This window comes from Schistocerca americana, chromosome 2, assembly GCF_021461395.2.
Source record: "Schistocerca americana isolate TAMUIC-IGC-003095 chromosome 2, iqSchAmer2.1, whole genome shotgun sequence".
Classification (NCBI taxonomy): Eukaryota; Metazoa; Arthropoda; class Insecta; order Orthoptera; family Acrididae; genus Schistocerca; species Schistocerca americana.
The window spans coordinates 675193243-675217006 of record NC_060120.1 but is presented as its reverse complement, the minus strand read 5'-3'; the positions used below and the strand labels follow the sequence as shown (position 1 = coordinate 675217006).

Below are 23764 nucleotides of genomic sequence, written 5' to 3'. Positions count from 1 at the left end.
ACCACACTTCCGCTTCCAAGCAACGAAGACGAAACCACTACATTCTACAATAAGGCCGAAATAAGTCTCTCCGATATGCCACCGTCTCTATATGATACATCCACAGAGTCAATGCAATATTCGACCCAACAGCCAGAGGGAGACTCCAAGAAAGATGATAACGTTTTAATACCTAATACCGACCATCTAGACTCTCCCACTAAACCTGACAGTAGTGAAGAAGACACACTTTCAACGCCTTCAGCTGTCTGGACCGCTGAAGAGTTAGCAAGCAGTGAAAATGTCACAGATGAGATACCAAAGTCTGAATCAGGGTACCTGCACCCAGGGCAATTTGAACAAGCAGCCGATGCCAGCACATCAGACTCTGCTGCGGAACACACCACACTTCCGCTTCCAAGCAACGAAGACGAAACCACTACATTCTACAATAAGGCCGAAATAAGTCTCTCCGATATGCCACCGTCACTATATGATACACACACAGAGTCAATGCAATATTCGACCCAACAGCCAGAGGGAGACTCCAAGAAAGATGATAACGTTTCAATACCTAATACCGACCACCTAGACTCTTCCACTAAACCTGACAGTAGTGAAGAAGACACACTTTCAACGCCTTCAGCTGTCTGGACCACTGAAGAGTTAGCAAGCAGTGAAAATGTCACAGATGAGATACCAAAGTCTGAAACAGGGTACCTGCACCGAGGGCAATTTGAACAAGCAGCCGATGCCAGCACATCAGACTCTGCTGCGGAACACACCACACTTTCGCTTCCAAGCAACGAAGACGAAACCACTACATTCTACAATAAGGCCGAAATAAGTCTCTCCGATATGCCACCGTCACTATATGATACACACACAGAGTCAATGCAATATTCGACCCAACAGCCAGAGGGAGGCTCCAAGAAAGATGATAACGTTTCAATACCTAATACCGACCATCTAGACTCTTCCACTAAACCTGACAGTAGTGAAGAACACACACTTTCAACGCCTTCAGCTGTCTGGACCACTGAAGAGTTAGCAAGCAGTAAAAATGTCACAGATGAGATACCAAAGTCTGAATCAGGGTACCTGCACCCAGGGCATATTGAACCAGCAGCCGATGCCAGCACATCAGACTCTGCTGCGGAACACACCACACTTCAGCTTCCAAGCAACGAAGACGAAACCACTACATTCTACAATAAGGCCGAAATAAGTCTCTCCGATATGCCACCGTCTCTATATGATACACCCACAGACTCAATGCAATATTCGACTCAACAGCCAGAGGGAGACTCCAAGAAAGATGATAACGTTTCAATACCTAATACCGACCATCTAGACTCTTCCACTAAACCTGACAGTAGTGAAGAAGACACACTTTCAACGCCTTCAGCTGTCTGGACCACTGAAGAGTTAGCAAGCACTGAAAATGTCACAGATGAGATACCAAAGTCTGAATCAGGGAACCTGCACCCAGGGCAATTTGAACAAGCAGCCGATGCCAGCACATCAGACTCTGCTGCGGAACACACCACACTTCAGCTTCCAAGCAACGAAGACGAAACCACTACATTCTACAATAAGGCCGAAATAAGTCTCTCCGATATGCCACCGTCACTATACGATACACACACAGAGTCAATGCAATATTCGACCCAACAGCCAGAGGGAGACTCCAAGAAAGATGATAACGTTTCAATACCTAATACCGACCATCTAGACTCTTCCACTAAACCTGACAGTAGTGAAGAAGACACACTTTCAACGCCTTCAGCTGTCTGGACCACTGAAGAGTTAGCAAGCAGTGAAAATGTCACAGATGAGATACCAAAGTCTGAATCAGGGTACCTGCACCCAGGGCAATTTGAACAAGCAGCCGATGCCACCACATCAATCTCTCCTGTGGAACACACAACACTTCCGCTTCCAAGCAACGAAGCCGAAACCACTACATTCTATGACAAGGCCGAAATAAGTCTCTACGATTTGCAGCCGTCTCTATATGATACACACTCAGAGTCAGCGCAACATTCGTCCCAACAGCCAGAGGAAAACTCCAAGAAAGATGACAATGCTTCGATACCTAATACCGACGATCGAGACTCTTCCACTAAACCTGACAGTAGTGAAGAAGACACACTTTCAACGCCTTCAGCTGTCTGGACCACTGAAGAGTTAGCAAGCAGTGAAAATGTCACAGATGAGATACCAAAGTCTGAATCAGGGTACCTGCACCCAGGGCAATTTGAACAAGCAGCCGATGCCAGCACATCAGACTCTGCTGCGGAACACACCACACTTCCGCTTCCAAGCAACGAAGACGAAACCACTACATTCTACAATAAGGCCGAAATAAGTCTCTCCGATATGCCACCGTCTCTATATGATACACCCACAGAGTCAATGCAATATTCGACCCAACAGCCAGAGGGAGACTCCAAGAAAGATGATAACGTTTCAATACCTAATACCGACCATCTAGACTCTTCCACTAAACCTGACAGTAGTGAAGAAGACACACTTTCAACGCCTTCAGCTGTCTGGACCACTGAAGAGTTAGCAAGCAGTGAAAATGTCACAGATGAGACACCAAAGTCTGAAACAGGGTACCTGCACCGAGGGCAATTTGAACAAGCAGCCGATGCCAGCACATCAGACTCTGCTGAGGAACACACCACACTTTCGCTTCCAAGCAACGAAGACGAAACCACTACATTCTACAATAAGGCCGAAATAAGTTTCTCCGATATGCCACCGTCACTATATGATACACACACAGAGTCAATCCAATATTCGACCCAACAGCCAGAGGGAGACTCCAAGAAAGATGATAACGTTTCAATACCTAATACCGACCATCTAGACTCTTCCACTAAACCTGACAGTAGTGAAGAAGACACACTTTCAACGCCTTCAGCTGTCTGGACCACTGAAGAGTTAGCAAGCAGTGAAAATGTCACAGATGAGATACCAAAGTCTGAATCAGGGAACCTGCACCCAGGGCAATTTGAACAAGCAGCCGATGCCAGCACATCATACTCTGCTGCGGAACACACCACACTTCAGCTTCCAAGCAACGAAGACGAAACCACTACATTCTACAATAAGGCCGAAATAAGTCTCTCCGATATGCCACCGTCTCTATATGATACACCCACAGAGTCAATGCAATATTCGACTCAACAGCCAGAGGGAGACTCCAAGAAAGATGATAACGTTTCAATACCTAATACCGACCATCTAGACTCTTCCACTAAACCTGACAGTAGTGAAGAAGACACACTTTCAATGTCTTCAGCTGTCTCGACCACTGAAGAGTTAGCAAGCACTGAAAATGTCACAGATGAGATACCAAAGTCTGAATCAGGGTACCTGCACCCAGGGCAATTTGAACAAGCAGCCGATGCCAGCACATCAGACTCTGCTGCGGAACACACCACACTTCCGCTTCCAAGCAACGAAGACGAAACCACTACATTCTACAATAAGGCCGAAATAAGTCTCTCCGATATGCCACCGTCACTATATGATAGACACACAGAGTCAATGCAATATTCGACCCAACAGCCAGAGGGAGACTCCAAGAAAGATGATAACGTTTCAATACCTAATACCGACCATCTAGACTCTTCCACCAAACCTGACAGTAGTGAAGAAGACACACTTTCAACGCCTTCAGCTGTCTGGACCACTGAAGAGTTAGCAAGCAGTGAAAATGTCACAGATGAGATACCAAAGTCTGAATCAGGGTACCTGCACCCAGGGCAATTTGAACAAGCAGCCGATGCCACCACATCAATCTCTCCTGTGGAACACACAACACTTCCGCTTCCAAGCAACGAAGCCGAAACCACTACATTCTATGACAAGGCCGAAATAAGTCTCTACGATTTGCAGCCGTCTCTATATGATACACACTCAGAGTCAGCGCAACATTCGTCCCAACAGCCAGAGGAAAACTCCAAGAAAGATGACAATGTTTCGATACCTAATACCGACGATCGAGACTCTTCCACTAAACCTGACAGTAGTGAAGAAGACACACTTTCAACGCCTTCAGCTGTCTGGACCACTGAAGAGTTAGCAAGCAGTGAAAATGTCACAGATGAGATACCAAAGTCTGAATCAGGGTACCTGCACCCAGGGCAATTTGAACAAGCAGCCGATGCCAGCACATCAGACTCTGCTGCGGAACACACCACACTTCCGCTTCCAAGCAACGAAGACGAAACCACTACATTCTACAATAAGGCCGAAATAAGTCTCTCCGATATGCCACCGTCTCTATATGATACACACACAGAGTCAATGCAATATTCGACCCAACAGCCAGAGGGAGACTCCAAGAAAGATGATAACGTTTCAATACCTAATACCGACCATCTAGACTCTTCCACTAAACCTGACAGTAGTGAAGAAGACACACTTTCAACGCCTTCAGCTGTCTGGACCACTGAAGAGTTAGCAAGCAGTGAAAATGTCACAGATGAGACACCAAAGTCTGAAACAGGGTACCTGCACCGAGGGCAATTTGAACAAGCAGCCGATGCCAGCACATCAGACTCTGCTGAGGAACACACCACACTTTCGCTTCCAAGCAACGAAGACGAAACCACTACATTCTACAATAAGGCCGAAATAAGTTTCTCCGATATGCCACCGTCACTATATGATACACACACAGAGTCAATCCAATATTCGACCCAACAGCCAGAGGGAGACTCCAAGAAAGATGATAACGTTTCAATACCTAATACCGACCATCTAGACTCTTCCACTAAACCTGACAGTAGTGAAGAAGACACACTTTCAACGCCTTCAGCTGTCTGGACCACTGAAGAGTTAGCAAGCAGTGAAAATGTCACAGATGAGATACCAAAGTCTGAATCAGGGAACCTGCACCGAGGGCAATTTGAACAAGCAGCCGATGCCAGCACATCATACTCTGCTGCGGAACACACCACACTCCAGCTTCCAAGCAACGAAGACGAAACCACTACATTCTACAATAAGGCCGAAATAAGTCTCTCCGATATGCCACCGTCTCTATATGATACACCCACAGAGTCAATGCAATATTCGACTCAACAGCCAGAGGGAGACTCCAAGAAAGATGATAACGTTTCAATACCTAATACCGACCATCTAGACTCTTCCACTAAACCTGACAGTAGTGAAGAAGACACACTTTCAATGCCTTCAGCTGTCTCGACCACTGAAGAGTTAGCAAGCACTGAAAATGTCACAGATGAGATACCAAAGTCTGAATCAGGGTACCTGCACCCAGGGCAATTTGAACAAGCAGCCGATGCCAGCACATCAGACTCTGCTGCGGAACACACCACACTTCCGCTTCCAAGCAACGAAGACGAAACCACTACATTCTACAATAAGGCCGAAATAAGTCTCTCCGATATGCCACCGTCACTATATGATACACACACAGAGTCAATGCAATATTCGACCCAACAGCCAGAGGGAGACTCCAAGAAAGATGATAACGTTTCAATACCTAATACCGACCATCTAGACTCTTCCACCAAACCTGACAGTAGTGAAGAAGACACACTTTCAACGCCTTCAGCTGTCTGGACCACTGAAGAGTTAGCAAGCAGTGAAAATGTCACAGATGAGATACCAAAGTCTGAATCAGGGTACCTGCACCCAGGGCAATTTGAACAAGCAGCCGATGCCACCACATCAATCTCTCCTGTGGAACACACAACACTTCCGCTTCCAAGCAACGAAGCCGAAACCACTACATTCTATGACAAGGCCGAAATAAGTCTCTACGATTTGCAGCCGTCTCTATATGATACACACTCAGAGTCAGCGCAACATTCGTCCCAACAGCCAGAGAAAAACTCCAAGAAAGATGACAATGTTTCGATACCTAATACCGACGATCGAGACTCTTCCACTAAACCTGACAGTAGTGAAGAAGACACACTTTCAACGCCTTCAACTGTCTGGACCACTGAAGAGTTAGCAAGCAGTGAAAATGTCACAGATGAGATACCAAAGTCTGAATCAGGGTACCTGCACCCAGGGCAATTTGAACAAGCAGCCGATGCAAGCACATCAGACTCTGCTGCGGAACACACCACACTTCCGCTTCCAAGCAACGAAGACGAAACCACTACATTCTACAATAAGGCCGAAATAAGTCTCTCCGATATGCCACCGTCTCTATATGATACACCCACAGAGTCAATGCAATATTCGACCCAACAGCCAGAGGGAGACTCCAAGAAAGATGATAACGTTTCAATACCTAATACCGACCATCTAGACTCTTCCACTAAACCTGACAGTAGTGAAGAAGACACACTTTCAACGCCTTCAGCTGTCTGGACCACTGAAGAGTTAGCAAGCAGTGAAAATGTCACAGATGAGATACCAAAGTCTGAATCAGGGTACCTGCACCCAGGTCAATTTGAACAAGCAGCCGATGCACGCACATCAGTCTCTGCTGCGGAACACACCACACTTCCGCTTCCAAGCAACGAAGACGAAACCACTACATTCTACAATAAGGCCGAAATAAGTCTCTCCGATATGCCACCGTCTCTATATGATACATCCACAGAGTCAATGCAATATTCGACCCAACACCCAGAGGGAGACTCCAAGAAAGATGATAACGTTTCAATACCTAATACCGACCATCTAGACTCTCCCACTAAACCTGACAGTAGTGAAGAAGACACACTTTCAACGCCTTCAGCTGTCTGGACCACTGAAGAGTTAGCAAGCAGTGAAAATGTCACAGATGAGATACCAAAGTCTGAATCAGGGTACCTGCACCCAGGGCAATTTGAACAAGCAGCCGATGCCAGCACATCAGACTCTGCTGCGGAACACACCACACTTCAGCTTCCAAGCAACGAAGACGAAACCACTACATTCTACAATAAGGCCGAAATAAGTCTCTCCGATATGCCACCGTCTCTATATGATACACCCACAGAGTCAATGCAATATTCGACTCAACAGCCAGAGGGAGACTCCAAGAAAGATGATAACGTTTCAATACCTAATACCGACCATCTAGACTCTTCCACTAAACCTGACAGTAGTGAAGAAGACACACTTTCAATGTCTTCAGCTGTCTCGACCACTGAAGAGTTAGCAAGCACTGAAAATGTCACAGATGAGATACCAAAGTCTGAATCAGGGTACCTGCACCCAGGGCAATTTGAACAAGCAGCCGATGCCAGCACATCAGACTCTGCTGCGGAACACACCACACTTCCGCTTCCAAGCAACGAAGACGAAACCACTACATTCTACAATAAGGCCGAAATAAGTCTCTCCGATATGCCACCGTCACTATATGATAGACACACAGAGTCAATGCAATATTCGACCCAACAGCCAGAGGGAGACTCCAAGAAAGATGATAACGTTTCAATACCTAATACCGACCATCTAGACTCTTCCACCAAACCTGACAGTAGTGAAGAAGACACACTTTCAACGCCTTCAGCTGTCTGGACCACTGAAGAGTTAGCAAGCAGTGAAAATGTCACAGATGAGATACCAAAGTCTGAATCAGGGTACCTGCACCCAGGGCAATTTGAACAAGCAGCCGATGCCACCACATCAATCTCTCCTGTGGAACACACAACACTTCCGCTTCCAAGCAACGAAGCCGAAACCACTACATTCTATGACAAGGCCGAAATAAGTCTCTACGATTTGCAGCCGTCTCTATATGATACACACTCAGAGTCAGCGCAACATTCGTCCCAACAGCCAGAGGAAAACTCCAAGAAAGATGACAATGTTTCGATACCTAATACCGACGATCGAGACTCTTCCACTAAACCTGACAGTAGTGAAGAAGACACACTTTCAACGCCTTCAGCTGTCTGGACCACTGAAGAGTTAGCAAGCAGTGAAAATGTCACAGATGAGATACCAAAGTCTGAATCAGGGTACCTGCACCCAGGGCAATTTGAACAAGCAGCCGATGCCAGCACGTCAGACTCTGCTGCGGAACACACCACACTTCCGCTTCCAAGCAACGAAGACGAAACCACTACATTCTACAATAAGGCCGAAATAAGTCTCTCCGATATGCCACCGTCTCTATATGATACACCCACAGAGTCAATGCAATATTCGACCCAACAGCCAGAGGGAGACTCCAAGAAAGATGATAACGTTTCAATACCTAATACCGACCATCTAGACTCTTCCACTAAACCTGACAGTAGTGAAGAAGACACACTTTCAACGCCTTCAGCTGTCTGGACCACTGAAGAGTTAGCAAGCAGTGAAAATGTCACAGATGAGACACCAAAGTCTGAAACAGGGTACCTGCACCGAGGGCAATTTGAACAAGCAGCCGATGCCAGCACATCAGACTCTGCTGAGGAACACACCACACTTTCGCTTCCAAGCAACGAAGACGAAACCACTACATTCTACAATAAGGCCGAAATAAGTTTCTCCGATATGCCACCGTCACTATATGATACACACACAGAGTCAATCCAATATTCGACCCAACAGCCAGAGGGAGACTCCAAGAAAGATGATAACGTTTCAATACCTAATACCGACCATCTAGACTCTTCCACTAAACCTGACAGTAGTGAAGAAGACACACTTTCAACGCCTTCAGCTGTCTGGACCACTGAAGAGTTAGCAAGCAGTGAAAATGTCACAGATGAGATACCAAAGTCTGAATCAGGGAACCTGCACCGAGGGCAATTTGAACAAGCAGCCGATGCCAGCACATCATACTCTGCTGCGGAACACACCACACTTCAGCTTCCAAGCAACGAAGACGAAACCACTACATTCTACAATAAGGCCGAAATAAGTCTCTCCGATATGCCACCGTCTCTATATGATACACCCACAGAGTCAATGCAATATTCGACTCAACAGCCAGAGGGAGACTCCAAGAAAGATGATAACGTTTCAATACCTAATACCGACCATCTAGACTCTTCCACTAAACCTGACAGTAGTGAAGAAGACACACTTTCAATGCCTTCAGCTGTCTCGACCACTGAAGAGTTAGCAAGCACTGAAAATGTCACAGATGAGATACCAAAGTCTGAATCAGGGTACCTGCACCCAGGGCAATTTGAACAAGCAGCCGATGCCAGCACATCAGACTCTGCTGCGGAACACACCACACTTCCGCTTCCAAGCAACGAAGACGAAACCACTACATTCTACAATAAGGCCGAAATAAGTCTCTCCGATATGCCACCGTCACTATATGATACACACACAGAGTCAATGCAATATTCGACCCAACAGCCAGAGGGAGACTCCAAGAAAGATGATAACGTTTCAATACCTAATACCGACCATCTAGACTCTTCCACCAAACCTGACAGTAGTGAAGAAGACACACTTTCAACGCCTTCAGCTGTCTGGACCACTGAAGAGTTAGCAAGCAGTGAAAATGTCACAGATGAGATACCAAAGTCTGAATCAGGGTACCTGCACCCAGGGCAATTTGAACAAGCAGCCGATGCCACCACATCAATCTCTCCTGTGGAACACACAACACTTCCGCTTCCAAGCAACGAAGCCGAAACCACTACATTCTATGACAAGGCCGAAATAAGTCTCTATGATTTGCAGCCGTCTCTATATGATACACACTCAGAGTCAGCGCAACATTCGTCCCAACAGCCAGAGAAAAACTCCAAGAAAGATGACAATGTTTCGATACCTAATACCGACGATCGAGACTCTTCCACTAAACCTGACAGTAGTGAAGAAGACACACTTTCAACGCCTTCAACTGTCTGGACCACTGAAGAGTTAGCAAGCAGTGAAAATGTCACAGATGAGATACCAAAGTCTGAATCAGGGTACCTGCACCCAGGGCAATTTGAACAAGCAGCCGATGCAAGCACATCAGACTCTGCTGCGGAACACACCACACTTCCGCTTCCAAGCAACGAAGACGAAACCACTACATTCTACAATAAGGCCGAAATAAGTCTCTCCGATATGCCACCGTCTCTATATGATACACCCACAGAGTCAATGCAATATTCGACCCAACAGCCAGAGGGAGACTCCAAGAAAGATGATAACGTTTCAATACCTAATACCGACCATCTAGACTCTTCCACTAAACCTGACAGTAGTGAAGAAGACACACTTTCAACGCCTTCAGCTGTCTGGACCACTGAAGAGTTAGCAAGCAGTGAAAATGTCACAGATGAGATACCAAAGTCTGAATCAGGGTACCTGCACCCAGGTCAATTTGAACAAGCAGCCGATGCACGCACATCAGTCTCTGCTGCGGAACACACCACACTTCCGCTTCCAAGCCACGAAGACGAAACCACTACATTCTACAATAAGGCCGAAATAAGTCTCTCCGATATGCCACCGTCTCTATATGATACATCCACAGAGTCAATGCAATATTCGACCCAACACCCAGAGGGAGACTCCAAGAAAGATGATAACGTTTCAATACCTAATACCGACCATCTAGACTCTCCCACTAAACCTGACAGTAGTGAAGAAGACACACTTTCAACGCCTTCAGCTGTCTGGACCACTGAAGAGTTAGCAAGCAGTGAAAATGTCACAGATGAGATACCAAAGTCTGAATCAGGGTACCTGCACCCAGGGCAATTTGAACAAGCAGCCGATGCCAGCACATCAGACTCTGCTGCGGAACACACCACACTTCCGCTTCCAAGCAACGAAGACGAAACCACTACATTCTACAATAAGGCCGAAATAAGTCTCTCCGATATGCCACCGTCACTATATGATACACACACAGAGTCAATGCAATATTCGACCCAACAGCCAGAGGGAGACTCCAAGAAAGATGATAACGTTTCAATACCTAATACCGACCATCTAGACTCTTCCACTAAACCTGACACTAGTGAAGAAGACACCCTTTCAACGCCTTCAGCTGTCTGGACCACTAAAGAGTTAGCAAGCAGTGAAAATGTCACAGATGAGATACCAAAGTCTGAAACAGGGTACCTGCACCCAGGGCAATTTGAACGAGCAGCCGACGCCAGCACATCAGACTCTGCTGCGGAACATACCACACTTTCGCTTCCAAGCAACGAAGACGAAACCACTACATTCTACAATAAGGCCGAAATAAGTCTCTCCAATATGCCACCGTCACTATATGATACACACACAGAGTCAATGCAATATTCGACCCAACAGCCAGAGGGAGACTCCAAGAAAGATGATAACGTTTCAATACCTAATACCGACCACCTAGACTCTTCCACTAAACCTGACAGTAGTGAAGAAGACACACTTACAACGCCTTCAGCTGTCTGGAACACTGAAGAGTTAGCAAGCAGTGAAAATGTCACAGATGAGATACCAAAGTCTGAAACAGGGTACCTGCACCGAGGGCAATTTGAACAAGCAGCCGATGCCAGCACATCAGACTCTGTTGCGGAACACACCACACTTTCGCTTCCAAGCAACGAAGACGAAACCACTACATTCAACAATAAGGCCGAAATAAGTCTCTCCGATATGCCACCGTCACTATATGATACACACACAGAGTCAATGCAATATTCGACCCAACAGCCAGAGGGAGACTCCAAGAAAGATGATAACGTTTCAATACCTAATACCGATCATCAAGACTCTTACACTAAACCTGACAGTAGTGAAGAAGACACACTTTCAACGCCTTCAGCTGTCTGGACCACTGAAGAGTTAGCAAGCAATGAAAATGTCACAGATGAGATACCAAAGTCTGAATCAGGGTACCTGCACCCAGAGCAATTTGAACAAGCAGCCGATGCCAGCACATCAGACTCTGCTGCGGAACACACCACACTTCCGCTTCCAAGCAACGAAGACGAAACCACTACATTCTACAATAAGGCCGAAATAAGTCTCTCCGATATGCCACCGTCACTATATGATACACACACAGAGTCAATGCAATATTCGACCCAACAGCCAGAGGGAGGCTCCAAGAAAGATGATAACGTTTCAATACCTAATACCGACCATCTAGACTCTTCCACTAAACCTGACAGTAGTGAAGAACACACACTTTCAACGCCTTCAGCTGTCTGGACCACTGAAGAGTTAGCAAGCAGTGAAAATGTCACAGATGAGATACCAAAGTCTGAATCAGGGTACCTGCACCCAGGGCATATTGAACCAGCAGCCGATGCCAGCACATCAGACTCTGCTGCGGAACACACCACACTTCAGCTTCCAAGCAACGAAGACGAAACCACTACATTCTACAATAAGGCCGAAATAAGTCTCTCCGATATGCCACCGCCTCTATATGATACACCCACAGAGTCAATGCAATATTCGACTCAACAGCCAGAGGGAGACTCCAAGAAAGATGATAACGTTTCAATACCTAATACCGACCATCTAGACTCTTCCACTAAACCTGACAGTAGTGAAGAAGACACACTTTCAACGCCTTCAGCTGTCTGGACCACTGAAGAGTTAGCAAGCACTGAAAATGTCACAGATGAGATACCAAAGTCTGAATCAGGGAACCTGCACCCAGGGCAATTTGAACAAGCAGCCGATGCCAGCACATCAGGCTCTGCTGCGGAACACACCACACTTCAGCTTCCAAGCAACGAAGACGAAACCACTACATTCTACAATAAGGCCGAAATAAGTCTCTCCGATATGCCACTGTCACTATACGATACACACACAGAGTCAATGCAATATTCGACCCAACAGCCAGAGGGAGACTCCAAGAAAGATGATAACGTTTCAATACCTAATACCGACCATCTAGACTCTTCCACTAAACCTGACAGTAGTGAAGAAGACACACTTTCAACGCCTTCAGCTGTCTGGACCACTGAAGAGTTAGCAAGCAGTGAAAATGTCACAGATGAGACACCAAAGTCTGAAACAGGGTACCTGCACCGAGGGCAATTTGAACAAGCAGCCGATGCCAGCACATCAGACTCTGCTGCGGAACACACCACAGTTTCGCTTCCAAGCAACGAAGACGAAACCACTACATTCTACAATAAGGCCGAAATAAGTTTCTCCGATATGCCACCGTCACTATATGATACACACACAGAGTCAATCCAATATTCGACCCAACAGCCAGAGGGAGACTCCAAGAAAGATGATAACGTTTCAATACCTAATACCGACCATCTAGACTCTTCCACTAAACCTGACAGTAGTGAAGAAGACACACTTTCAACGCCTTCAGCTGTCTGGACCACTGAAGAGTTAGCAAGCAGTGAAAATGTCACAGATGAGATACCAAAGTCTGAATCAGGGAACCTGCACCCAGGGCAATTTGAACAAGCAGCCGATGCCAGCACATCATACTCTGCTGCGGAACACACCACACTTCAGCTTCCAAGCAACGAAGACGAAACCACTACATTCTACAATAAGGCCGAAATAAGTCTCTCCGATATGCCACCGTCTCTATATGATACACCCACAGAGTCAATGCAATATTCGACTCAACAGCCAGAGGGAGACTCCAAGAAAGATGATAACGTTTCAATACCTAATACCGACCATCTAGACTCTTCCACCAAACCTGACAGTAGTGAAGAAGACACACTTTCAACGCCTTCAGCTGTCTGGACCACTGAAGAGTTAGCAAGCAGTGAAAATGTCACAGATGAGATACCAAAGTCTGAATCAGGGTACCTGCACCCAGGGCAATTTGAACAAGCAGCCGATGCCACCACATCAATCTCTCCTGTGGAACACACAACACTTCCGCTTCCAAGCAACGAAGCCGAAACCACTACATTCTATGACAAGGCCGAAATAAGTCTCTACGATTTGCAGCCGTCTCTATATGATACACACTCAGAGTCAGCGCAACATTCGTCCCAACAGCCAGAGGAAAACTCCAAGAAAGATGACAATGTTTCGATACCTAATACCGACGATCGAGACTCTTCCACTAAACCTGACAGTAGTGAAGAAGACACACTTTCAACGCCTTCAGCTGTCTGGACCACTGAAGAGTTAGCAAGCAGTGAAAATGTCACAGATGAGATACCAAAGTCTGAATCAGGGTACCTGCACCCAGGGCAATTTGAACAAGCAGCCGATGCCAGCACATCAGACTCTGCTGCGGAACACACCACACTTCCGCTTCCAAGCAACGAAGACGAAACCACTACATTCTACAATAAGGCCGAAATAAGTCTCTCCGATATGCCACCGTCTCTATATGATCCACCCACAGAGTCAATGCAATATTCGACCCAACAGCCAGAGGGAGACTCCAAGAAAGATGATAACGTTTCAATACCTAATACCGACCATCTAGACTCTCCCACTAAACCTGACAGTAGTGAAGAAGACACACTTTCAACGCCTTCAGCTGTCTGGACCACTGAAGAGTTAGCAAGCACTGAAAATGTCACAGATGAGATACCAAAGTCTGAATCAGGGTACCTGCACCCAGGGCAATTTGAACAAGCAGCCGATGCCAGCACATCAGACTCCGCTGCGGAACACACCACACTTCCGCTTCCAAGCAACGAAGACGAAACCACTACATTCTACAATAAGGCCGAAATAAGTCTCTCCGATATGCCACCGTCACTATATGATACACACACAGAGTCAATGCAATATTCGACCCAACAGCCAGAGGGAGACTCCAAGAAAGATGATAACGTTTCAATACCTAATACCGACCATCTAGACTCTTCCACTAAACCTGACAGTAGTGAAGAAGACACACTTTCAACGCCTTCAGCTGTCTGGACCACTGAAGAGTTAGCAAGCACTGAAAATGTCACAGATGAGATACCAAAGTCTGAATCAGGGAACCTGCACCCAGGGCAATTTGAACAAGCAGCCGATGCCAGCACATCAGACTCTGCTGCGGAACACACCACACTTCAGCTTCCAAGCAACGAAGACGAAACCACTACATTCTACAATAAGGCCGAAGTAAGTCTCTCCGATATGCCACCGTCACTATACGATACACACACAGAGTCAATGCAATATTCGACCCAACAGCCAGAGGGAGACTCCAAGAAAGATGATAACGTTTCAATACCTAATACCGACCATCTAGACTCTTCCACTAAACCTGACAGTAGTGAAGAAGACACACTTTCAACGCCTTCAGCTGTCTGGACCACTGAAGAGTTAGCAAGCAGTGAAAATGTCACAGATGAGATACCAAAGTCTGAAACAGGGTACCTGCACCGAGGGCAATTTGAACAAGCAGCCGATGCCAGCACATCAGACTCTGCTGCGGAACACACCACACTTTCGCTTCCAAGCAACGAAGACGAAACCACTACATTCTACAATAAGGCCGAAATAAGTTTCTCCGATATGCCACCGTCACTATATGATACACACACAGAGTCAATCCAATATTCGACCCAACAGCCAGAGGGAGACTCCAAGAAAGATGATAACGTTTCAATACCTAATACCGACCATCTAGACTCTTCCACTAAACCTGACAGTAGTGAAGAAGACACACTTTCAAAGCCTTCAGCTGTCTGGACCACTGAAGAGTTAGCAAGCAGTGAAAATGTCACAGATGAGATACCAAAGTCTGAATCAGGGTACCTGCACCCAGGGCAATTTGAACAAGCAGCCGATGCCACCACATCAATCTCTCCTGTGGAACACACAACACTTCCGCTTCCAAGCAACGAAGCCGAAACCACTACATTCTATGACAAGGCCGAAATAAGTCTCTACGATTTGCAGCCGTCTCTATATGATACACACTCAGAGTCAGCGCAACATTCGTCCCAACAGCCAGAGGAAAACTCCAAGAAAGATGACAATGTTTCGATACCTAATACCGACGATCGAGACTCTTCCACTAAACCTGACAGTAGTGAAGAAGACACACTTTCAACGCCTTCAGCTGTCTGGACCACTGAAGAGTTAGCAAGCAGTGAAAATGTCACAGATGAGATACCAAAGTCTGAATCAGGGTACCTGCACCCAGGGCAATTTGAACAAGCAGCCGATGCCAGCACATCAGACTCTGCTGCGGAACACACCACACTTCCGCTTCCAAGCAACGAAGACGAAACCACTACATTCTACAATAAGGCCGAAATAAGTCTCTCCGATATGCCACCGTCTCTATATGATACACCCACAGAGTCAAAGCAATATTCGACCCAACAGCCAGAGGGAGACTCCAAGAAAGATGATAACGTTTCAATACCTAATACCGACCATCTAGACTCTTCCACTAAACCTGACAGTAGTGAAGAAGACACACTTTCAACGCCTTCAGCTGTCTGGACCACTGAAGAGTTAGCAAGCAGTGAAAATGTCACAGATGAGATACCAAAGACTGAATCAGGGTACCTGCACCCAGGGCAATTTGAACAAGCAGCCGATGCACGCACATCAGTCTCTGCTGCGGAACACACCACACTTCCGCTTCCAAGCAACGAAGACGAAACCACTACATTCTACAATAAGGCCGAAATAAGTCTCTCCGATATGCCACCGTCTCTATATGATACATCCACAGAGTCAATGCAATATTCGACCCAACAGCCAGAGGGAGACTCCAAGAAAGATGACAACGTTTCAATACCTAATACCGACCATCTAGACTCTCCCACTAAACCTGACAGTAGTGAAGAAGACACACTTTCAACGCCTTCAGCTGTCTGGACCGCTGAAGAGTTAGCAAGCAGTGAAAATGTCACAGATGAGATACCAAAGTCTGAACCAGGGTACCTGCACCCAGGGCAATTTGAACAAGCAGCCGATGCCAGCACATCAGACTCTGCTGCGGAACACACCACACTTCCGCTTCCAAGCAACGAAGACGAAACCACTACATTCTACAATAAGGCCGAAATAAGTCTCTCCGATATGCCACCGTCACTATATGATACACACACAGAGTCAATGCAATATTCGACCCAACAGCCAGAGGGAGACTCCAAGAAAGATGATAACGTTTCAATACCTAATACCGACCACCTAGACTCTTCCACTAAACCTGACAGTAGTGAAGAAGACACACTTACAACGCCTTCAGCTGTCTGGAACACTGAAGAGTTAGCAAGCAGTGAAAATGTCACAGATGAGATACCAAAGTCTGAAACAGGGTACCTGCACCGAGGGCAATTTGAACAAGCAGCCGATGCCAGCACATCAGACTCTGCTGCGGAACACACCACACTTTCGCTTCCAAGCAACGAAGACGAAACCACTACATTCTACAATAAGGCCGAAATAAGTCTCTCCGATATGCCACCGTCACTATATGATACACACACAGAGTCAATGCAATATTCGACCCAACAGCCAGAGGGAGACTCCAAGAAAGATGATAACGTTTCAATACCTAATACCGACCATCTAGACTCTTCCACTAAACCTGACAGTAGTGAAGAAGACACACTTTCAACGCCTTCAGCTGTCTGGACCACTGAAGAGTTAGCAAGCAGTGAAAATGTCACAGATGAGATACCAAAGTCTGAATCAGGGTACCTACACCGAGGGCAATTTGAACAAGCAGCCGATGCCAGCACATCAGACTCTGCTGCGGAACACACCACACTTTCGCTTCCAAGCAACGAAGACGAAACCACTACATTCTACAATAAGGCCGAAATAAGTCTCTCCGATATGCCACCGTCACTATATGATACACACACAGAGTCAATCCAATATTCGACCCAACAGCCAGAGGGAGACTCCAAGAAAGATGATAACGTTTCAATACCTAATACCGACCATCTAGACTCTTCCACTAAACCTGACAGTAGTGAAGAAGACACACTTCCAACGCCTTCAGCTGTCTGGACCACTGAAGAGTTAGCAAGCAGTGAAAATGTCACAGATGAGATACCAAAGTCTGAATCAGGGTACCTGCACCCAGGGCAATTTGAAGAAGCAGCCGATGCCAGCACATCAGACTCTGCTGCGGAACATACCACACTTTCGCTTCCAAGCAACGAAGACGAAACCACTACATTCTACAATAAGGACGAAATAAGTCTCTCCGATATGCCACCGTCACTATATGATACACACACAGAGTCAATGCAATATTCGACCCAACAGCCAGAGGGAGACTCCAAGAAAGATGATAACGTTTCAATACCTAATACCGACCACCTAGACTCTTCCACTAAACCTGACAGTAGTGAAGAAGACACACTTTCAACGCCTTCAGCTGTCTGGACCACTGAAGAGTTAGCAAGCAGTGAAAATGTCACAGATGAGATACCAAAGTCTGAAACAGGGTACCTGCACCGAGGGCAATTTGAACAAGCAGCCGATGCCAGCACATCAGACTCTGCTGCGGAACACACCACACTTTCGCTTCCAAGCAACGTAGACGAAACCACTACATTCTACAATAAGGCCGAAATAAGTCTCTCCGATATGCCACCGTCACTATATGATACACACACAGAGTCAATGCAATATTCGACCCAACAGCCAGAGGGAGGCTCCAAGAAAGATGATAACGTTTCAATACCTAATACCGACCATCTAGACTCTTCCACTAAACCTGACAGTAGTGAAGAACACACACTTTCAACGCCTTCAGCTGTCTGGACCACTGAAGAGTTAGCAAGCAGTGAAAATGTCACAGATGAGATACCAAAGTCTGAATCAGGGAACCTGCACCCAGGGCAATTTGAACAAGCAGCCGATGCCAGCACATCATACTCTGCTGCGGAACACACCACACTTCAGCTTCCAAGCAACGAAGACGAAACCACTACATTTTACAATAAGGCCGAAATAAGTCTCTCCGATATGCCACCGTCTCTATATGATACACCCACAGAGTCAATGCAATATTCGACTCAACAGCCAGAGGGAGACTCCAAGAAAGATGATAACGTTTCAATACCTAATACCGACCATCTAGACTCTTCCACTAAACCTGACAGTAGTGAAGAAGACACACTTTCAATGCCTTCAGCTGTCTGGACCACTGAACAGTTAGCAAGCACTGAAAATGTCACAGATGAGATACCAAAGTCTGAATCAGGGTACCTGCACCCAGGGCAATTTGAACAAGCAGCCGATGCCAGCACATCAGACTCTGCTGCGGAACACACCACACTTCCGCTTCCAAGCAACGAAGACGAAACCACTACATTCTACAATAAGGCCGAAATAAGTCTCTCCGATATGCCACCGTCACTATATGATACACACACAGAGTCAATGCAATATTCGACCCAACAGCCAGAGGGAGACTCCAAGAAAGATGATAACGTTTCAATACCTAATACCGACCATCTAGACTCTTCCACCAAACCTGACAGTAGTGAAGAAGACACACTTTCAACGCCTTCAGCTGTCTGGACCACTGAAGAGTTAGCAAGCAGTGAAAATGTCACAGATGAGATACCAAAGTCTGAATCAGGGTACCTGCACCCAGGGCAATTAGAACAAGCAGCCGATGCCACCACATCAATCTCTCCTGTGGAACACACAACACTTCCGCTTCCAAGCAACGAAGCCGAAACCACTACATTCTATGATAAGGCCGAAATAAGTCTCTACGATTTGCAGCCGTCTCTATATGATACACACTCAGAGTCAGCGCAACATTCGTCCCAACAGCCAGAGGAAAACTCCAAGAAAGATGACAATGTTTCGATACCTAATACCGACGATCGAGACTCTTCCACTAAACCTGACAGTAGTGAAGAAGACACACTTTCAACGCCTTCAGCTGTCTGGACCACTGAAGAGTTAGCAAGCAGTGAAAATGTCACAGATGAGATACCAAAGTCTGAATCAGGGTACCTGCACCCAGGGCAATTTGAACAAGCAGCCGATGCCAGCACATCAGACTCTGCTGCGGAACACACCACACTTCCGCTTCCAAGCAACGAAGACGAAACCACTACATTCTACAATAAGGCCGAAATAAGTCTCTCCGATATGCCACCGTCTCTATATGATACACCCACAGAGTCAATGCAATATTCGACCCAACAGCCAGAGGGAGACTCCAAGAAAGATGATAACGTTTCAATACCTAATACCGACCATCTAGACTCTTCCACTAAACCTGACAGTAGTGAAGAAGACACACTTTCAACGCCTTCAGCTGTCTGGACCACTGAAGAGTTAGCAAGCAGTGAAAATGTCACAGATGAGATACCAAAGACTGAATCAGGGTACCTGCACCCAGGTCAATTTGAACAAGCAGCCGATGCACGCACATCAGACTCTGCTGCGGAACACACCACACTTCCGCTTCCAAGCAACGAAGACGAAACCACTACATTCTACAATAAGGCCGAAATAAGTCTCTCCGATATGCCACCGTCTCTATATGATACATCCACAGAGTCAATGCAATATTCGACCCAACACCCAGAGGGAGACTCCAAGAAAGATGATAACGTTTCAATACCTAATACCGACCATCTAGACTCTCCCACTAAACCTGACAGTAGTGAAGAAGACACACTTTCAACGCCTTCAGCTGTCTGGACCACTGAAGAGTTAGCAAGCAGTGAAAATGTCACAGATGAGATACCAAAGTCTGAATCAGGGTACCTGCACCCAGGGCAATTTGAACAAGCAGCCGATGCCAGCACATCAGACTCTGCTGCGGAACACACCACACTTCCGCTTCCAAGCAACGAAGACGAAACCACTACATTCTACAATAAGGCCGAAATAAGTCTCTCCGATATGCCACCGTCACTATACGATACACACACAGAGTCAATGCAATATTCGACCCAACAGCCAGAGGGAGACTCCAAGAAAGATGATAACGTTTCAATACCTAATACCGACCATCTAGACTCTTCCACTAAACCTGACAGTAGTGAAGAAGACACACTTTCAACGCCTTCAGCTGTCTGGACCACTGAAGAGTTAGCAAGCAGTGAAAATGTCACAGATGAGATACCAAAGTCTGAATCAGGGTACCTACACCGAGGGCAATTTGAACAAGCAGCCGATGCCAGCACATCAGACTCTGCTGCGGAACACACCACACTTTCGCTTCCAAGCAACGAAGACGAAACCACTACATTCTACAATAAGGCCGAAATAAGTCTCTCCGATATGCCACCGTCACTATATGATACACACACAGAGTCAATCCAATATTCGACCCAACAGCCAGAGGGAGACTCCAAGAAAGATGATAACGTTTCAATACCTAATACCGACCATCTAGACTCTTCCACTAAACCTGACAGTAGTGAAGAAGACACACTTCCAACGCCTTCAGCTGTCTGGACCACTGAAGAGTTAGCAAGCAGTGAAAATGTCACAGATGAGATACCAAAGTCTGAATCAGGGTACCTGCACCCAGGGCAATTTGAAGAAGCAGCCGATGCCAGCACATCAGACTCTGCTGCGGAACATACCACACTTTCGCTTCCAAGCAACGAAGACGAAACCACTACATTCTACAATAAGGACGAAATAAGTCTCTCCGATATGCCACCGTCACTATATGATACACACACAGAGTCAATGCAATATTCGACCCAACAGCCAGAGGGAGACTCCAAGAAAGATGATAACGTTTCAATACCTAATACCGACCACCTAGACTCTTCCACTAAACCTGACAGTAGTGAAGAAGACACACTTTCAACGCCTTCAGCTGTCTGGACCACTGAAGAGTTAGCATGCAGTGAAAATGTCACAGATGAGATACCAAAGTCTGAAACAGGGTACCTGCACCGAGGGCAATTTGAACAAGCAGCCGATGCCAGCACATCAGACTCTGCTGCGGAACACACCACACTTTCGCTTCCAAGCAACGTAGACGAAACCACTACATTCTACAATAAGGCCGAAATAAGTCTCTCCGATATGCCACCGTCACTATATGATACACACACAGAGTCAATGCAATATTCGACCCAACAGCCAGAGGGAGGCTCCAAGAAAGATGATAACGTTTCAATACCTAATACCGACCATCTAGACTCTTCCACTAAACCTAACAGTAGTGAAGAACACACACTTTCAACGCCTTCAGCTGTCTGGACCACTGAAGAGTTAGCAAGCAGTGAAAATGTCACAGATGAGATACCAAAGTCTGAATCAGGGAACCTGCACCCAGGGCAATTTGAACAAGCAGCCGATGCCAGCACATCATACTCTGCTGCGGAACACACCACACTTCAGCTTCCAAGCAACGAAGACGAAACCACTACATTTTACAATAAGGCCGAAATAAGTCTCTCCGCTATGCCACCGTCTCTATATGATACACCCACAGAGTCAATGCAATATTCGACTCAACAGCCAGAGGGAGACTCCAAGAAAGATGATAACGTTTCAATACCTAATACCGACCATCTAGACTCTTCCACTAAACCTGACAGTAGTGAAGAAGACACACTTTCAATGCCTTCAGCTGTCTCGACCACTGAAGAGTTAGCAAGCACTGAAAATGTCACAGATGAGATACCAAAGTCTGAATCAGGGTACCTGCACCCAGGGCAATTTGAACAAGCAGCCGATGCCAGCACATCAGACTCTGCTGCGGAACACACCACACTTCCGCTTCCAAGCAACGAAGACGAAACCACTACATTCTACAATAAGGCCGAAATAAGTCTCTCCGATATGCCACCGTCACTATATGATACACACACAGAGTCAATGCAATATTCGACCCAACAGCCAGAGGGAGACTCCAAGAAAGATGATAACGTTTCAATACCTAATACCGACCATCTAGACTCTTCCACCAAACCTGACAGTAGTGAAGAAGACACACTTTCAACGCCTTCAGCTGTCTGGACCACTGAAGAGTTAGCAAGCAGTGAAAATGTCACAGATGAGATACCAAAGTCTGAATCAGGGTACCTGCACCCAGGGCAATTTGAACAAGCAGCCGATGCCACCACATCAATCTCTCCTGTGGAACACACAACACTTCCGCTTCCAAGCAACGAAGCCGAAACCACTACATTCTATGATAAGGCCGAAATAAGTCTCTACGATTTGCAGCCGTCTCTATATGATACACACTCAGAGTCAGCGCAACATTCGTCCCAACAGCCAGAGGAAAACTCCAAGAAAGATGACAATGTTTCGATACCTAATACCGACGATCGAGACTCTTCCACTAAACCTGACAGTAGTGAAGAAGACACACTTTCAACGCCTTCAGCTGTCTGGACCACTGAAGAGTTAGCAAGCAGTGAAAATGTCACAGATGAGATACCAAAGTCTGAATCAGGGTACCTGCACCCAGGGCAATTTGAACAAGCAGCCGATGCCAGCACATCAGACTCTGCTGCGGAACACACCACACTTCCGCTTCCAAGCAACGAAGACGAAGCCACTACATTCTACAATAAGGCCGAAATAAGTCTCTCCGATATGCCACCGTCTCTATATGATACACCCACAGAGTCAATGCAATATTCGACCCAACAGCCAGAGGGAGACTCCAAGAAAGATGATAACGTTTCAATACCTAATACCGACCATCTAGACTCTTCCACTAAACCTGACAGTAGTGAAGAAGACACACTTTCAACGCCTTCAGCTGTCTGGACCACTGAAGAGTTAGCAAGCAGTGAAAATGTCACAGATGAGATACCAAAGACTGAATCAGGGTACCTGCACCCAGGTCAATTTGAACAAGCAGCCGATGCACGCACATCAGACTCTGCTGCGGAACACACCACACTTCCGCTTCCAAGCAACGAAGACGAAACCACTACATTCTACAATAAGGCCGAAATAAGTCTCTCCGATATGCCACCGTCTCTATATGATACATCCACAGAGTCAATGCAATATTCGACCCAACACCCAGAGGGAG

At 46.4% G+C, this 23764-nt stretch overlaps 1 protein-coding gene across 1 annotated transcript in view; it reads left to right on the top strand.

Moving 5' to 3' along the window:
* The window catches only part of LOC124594330 (mucin-16-like), a 71355-nt gene extending 48812 nt beyond the window's left edge, over positions 1 to 22543 (top strand). The window contains exons 3-4 of the mRNA XM_047132692.1: positions 133 to 22344; positions 22427 to 22543. Of these exons, the coding sequence (XP_046988648.1) occupies positions 133 to 22344; positions 22427 to 22543 (22329 nt within the window). The remainder of the gene's footprint in view (positions 1 to 132; positions 22345 to 22426) is intronic.
* Positions 22544 to 23764: the final 1221 nt, after the last annotated feature.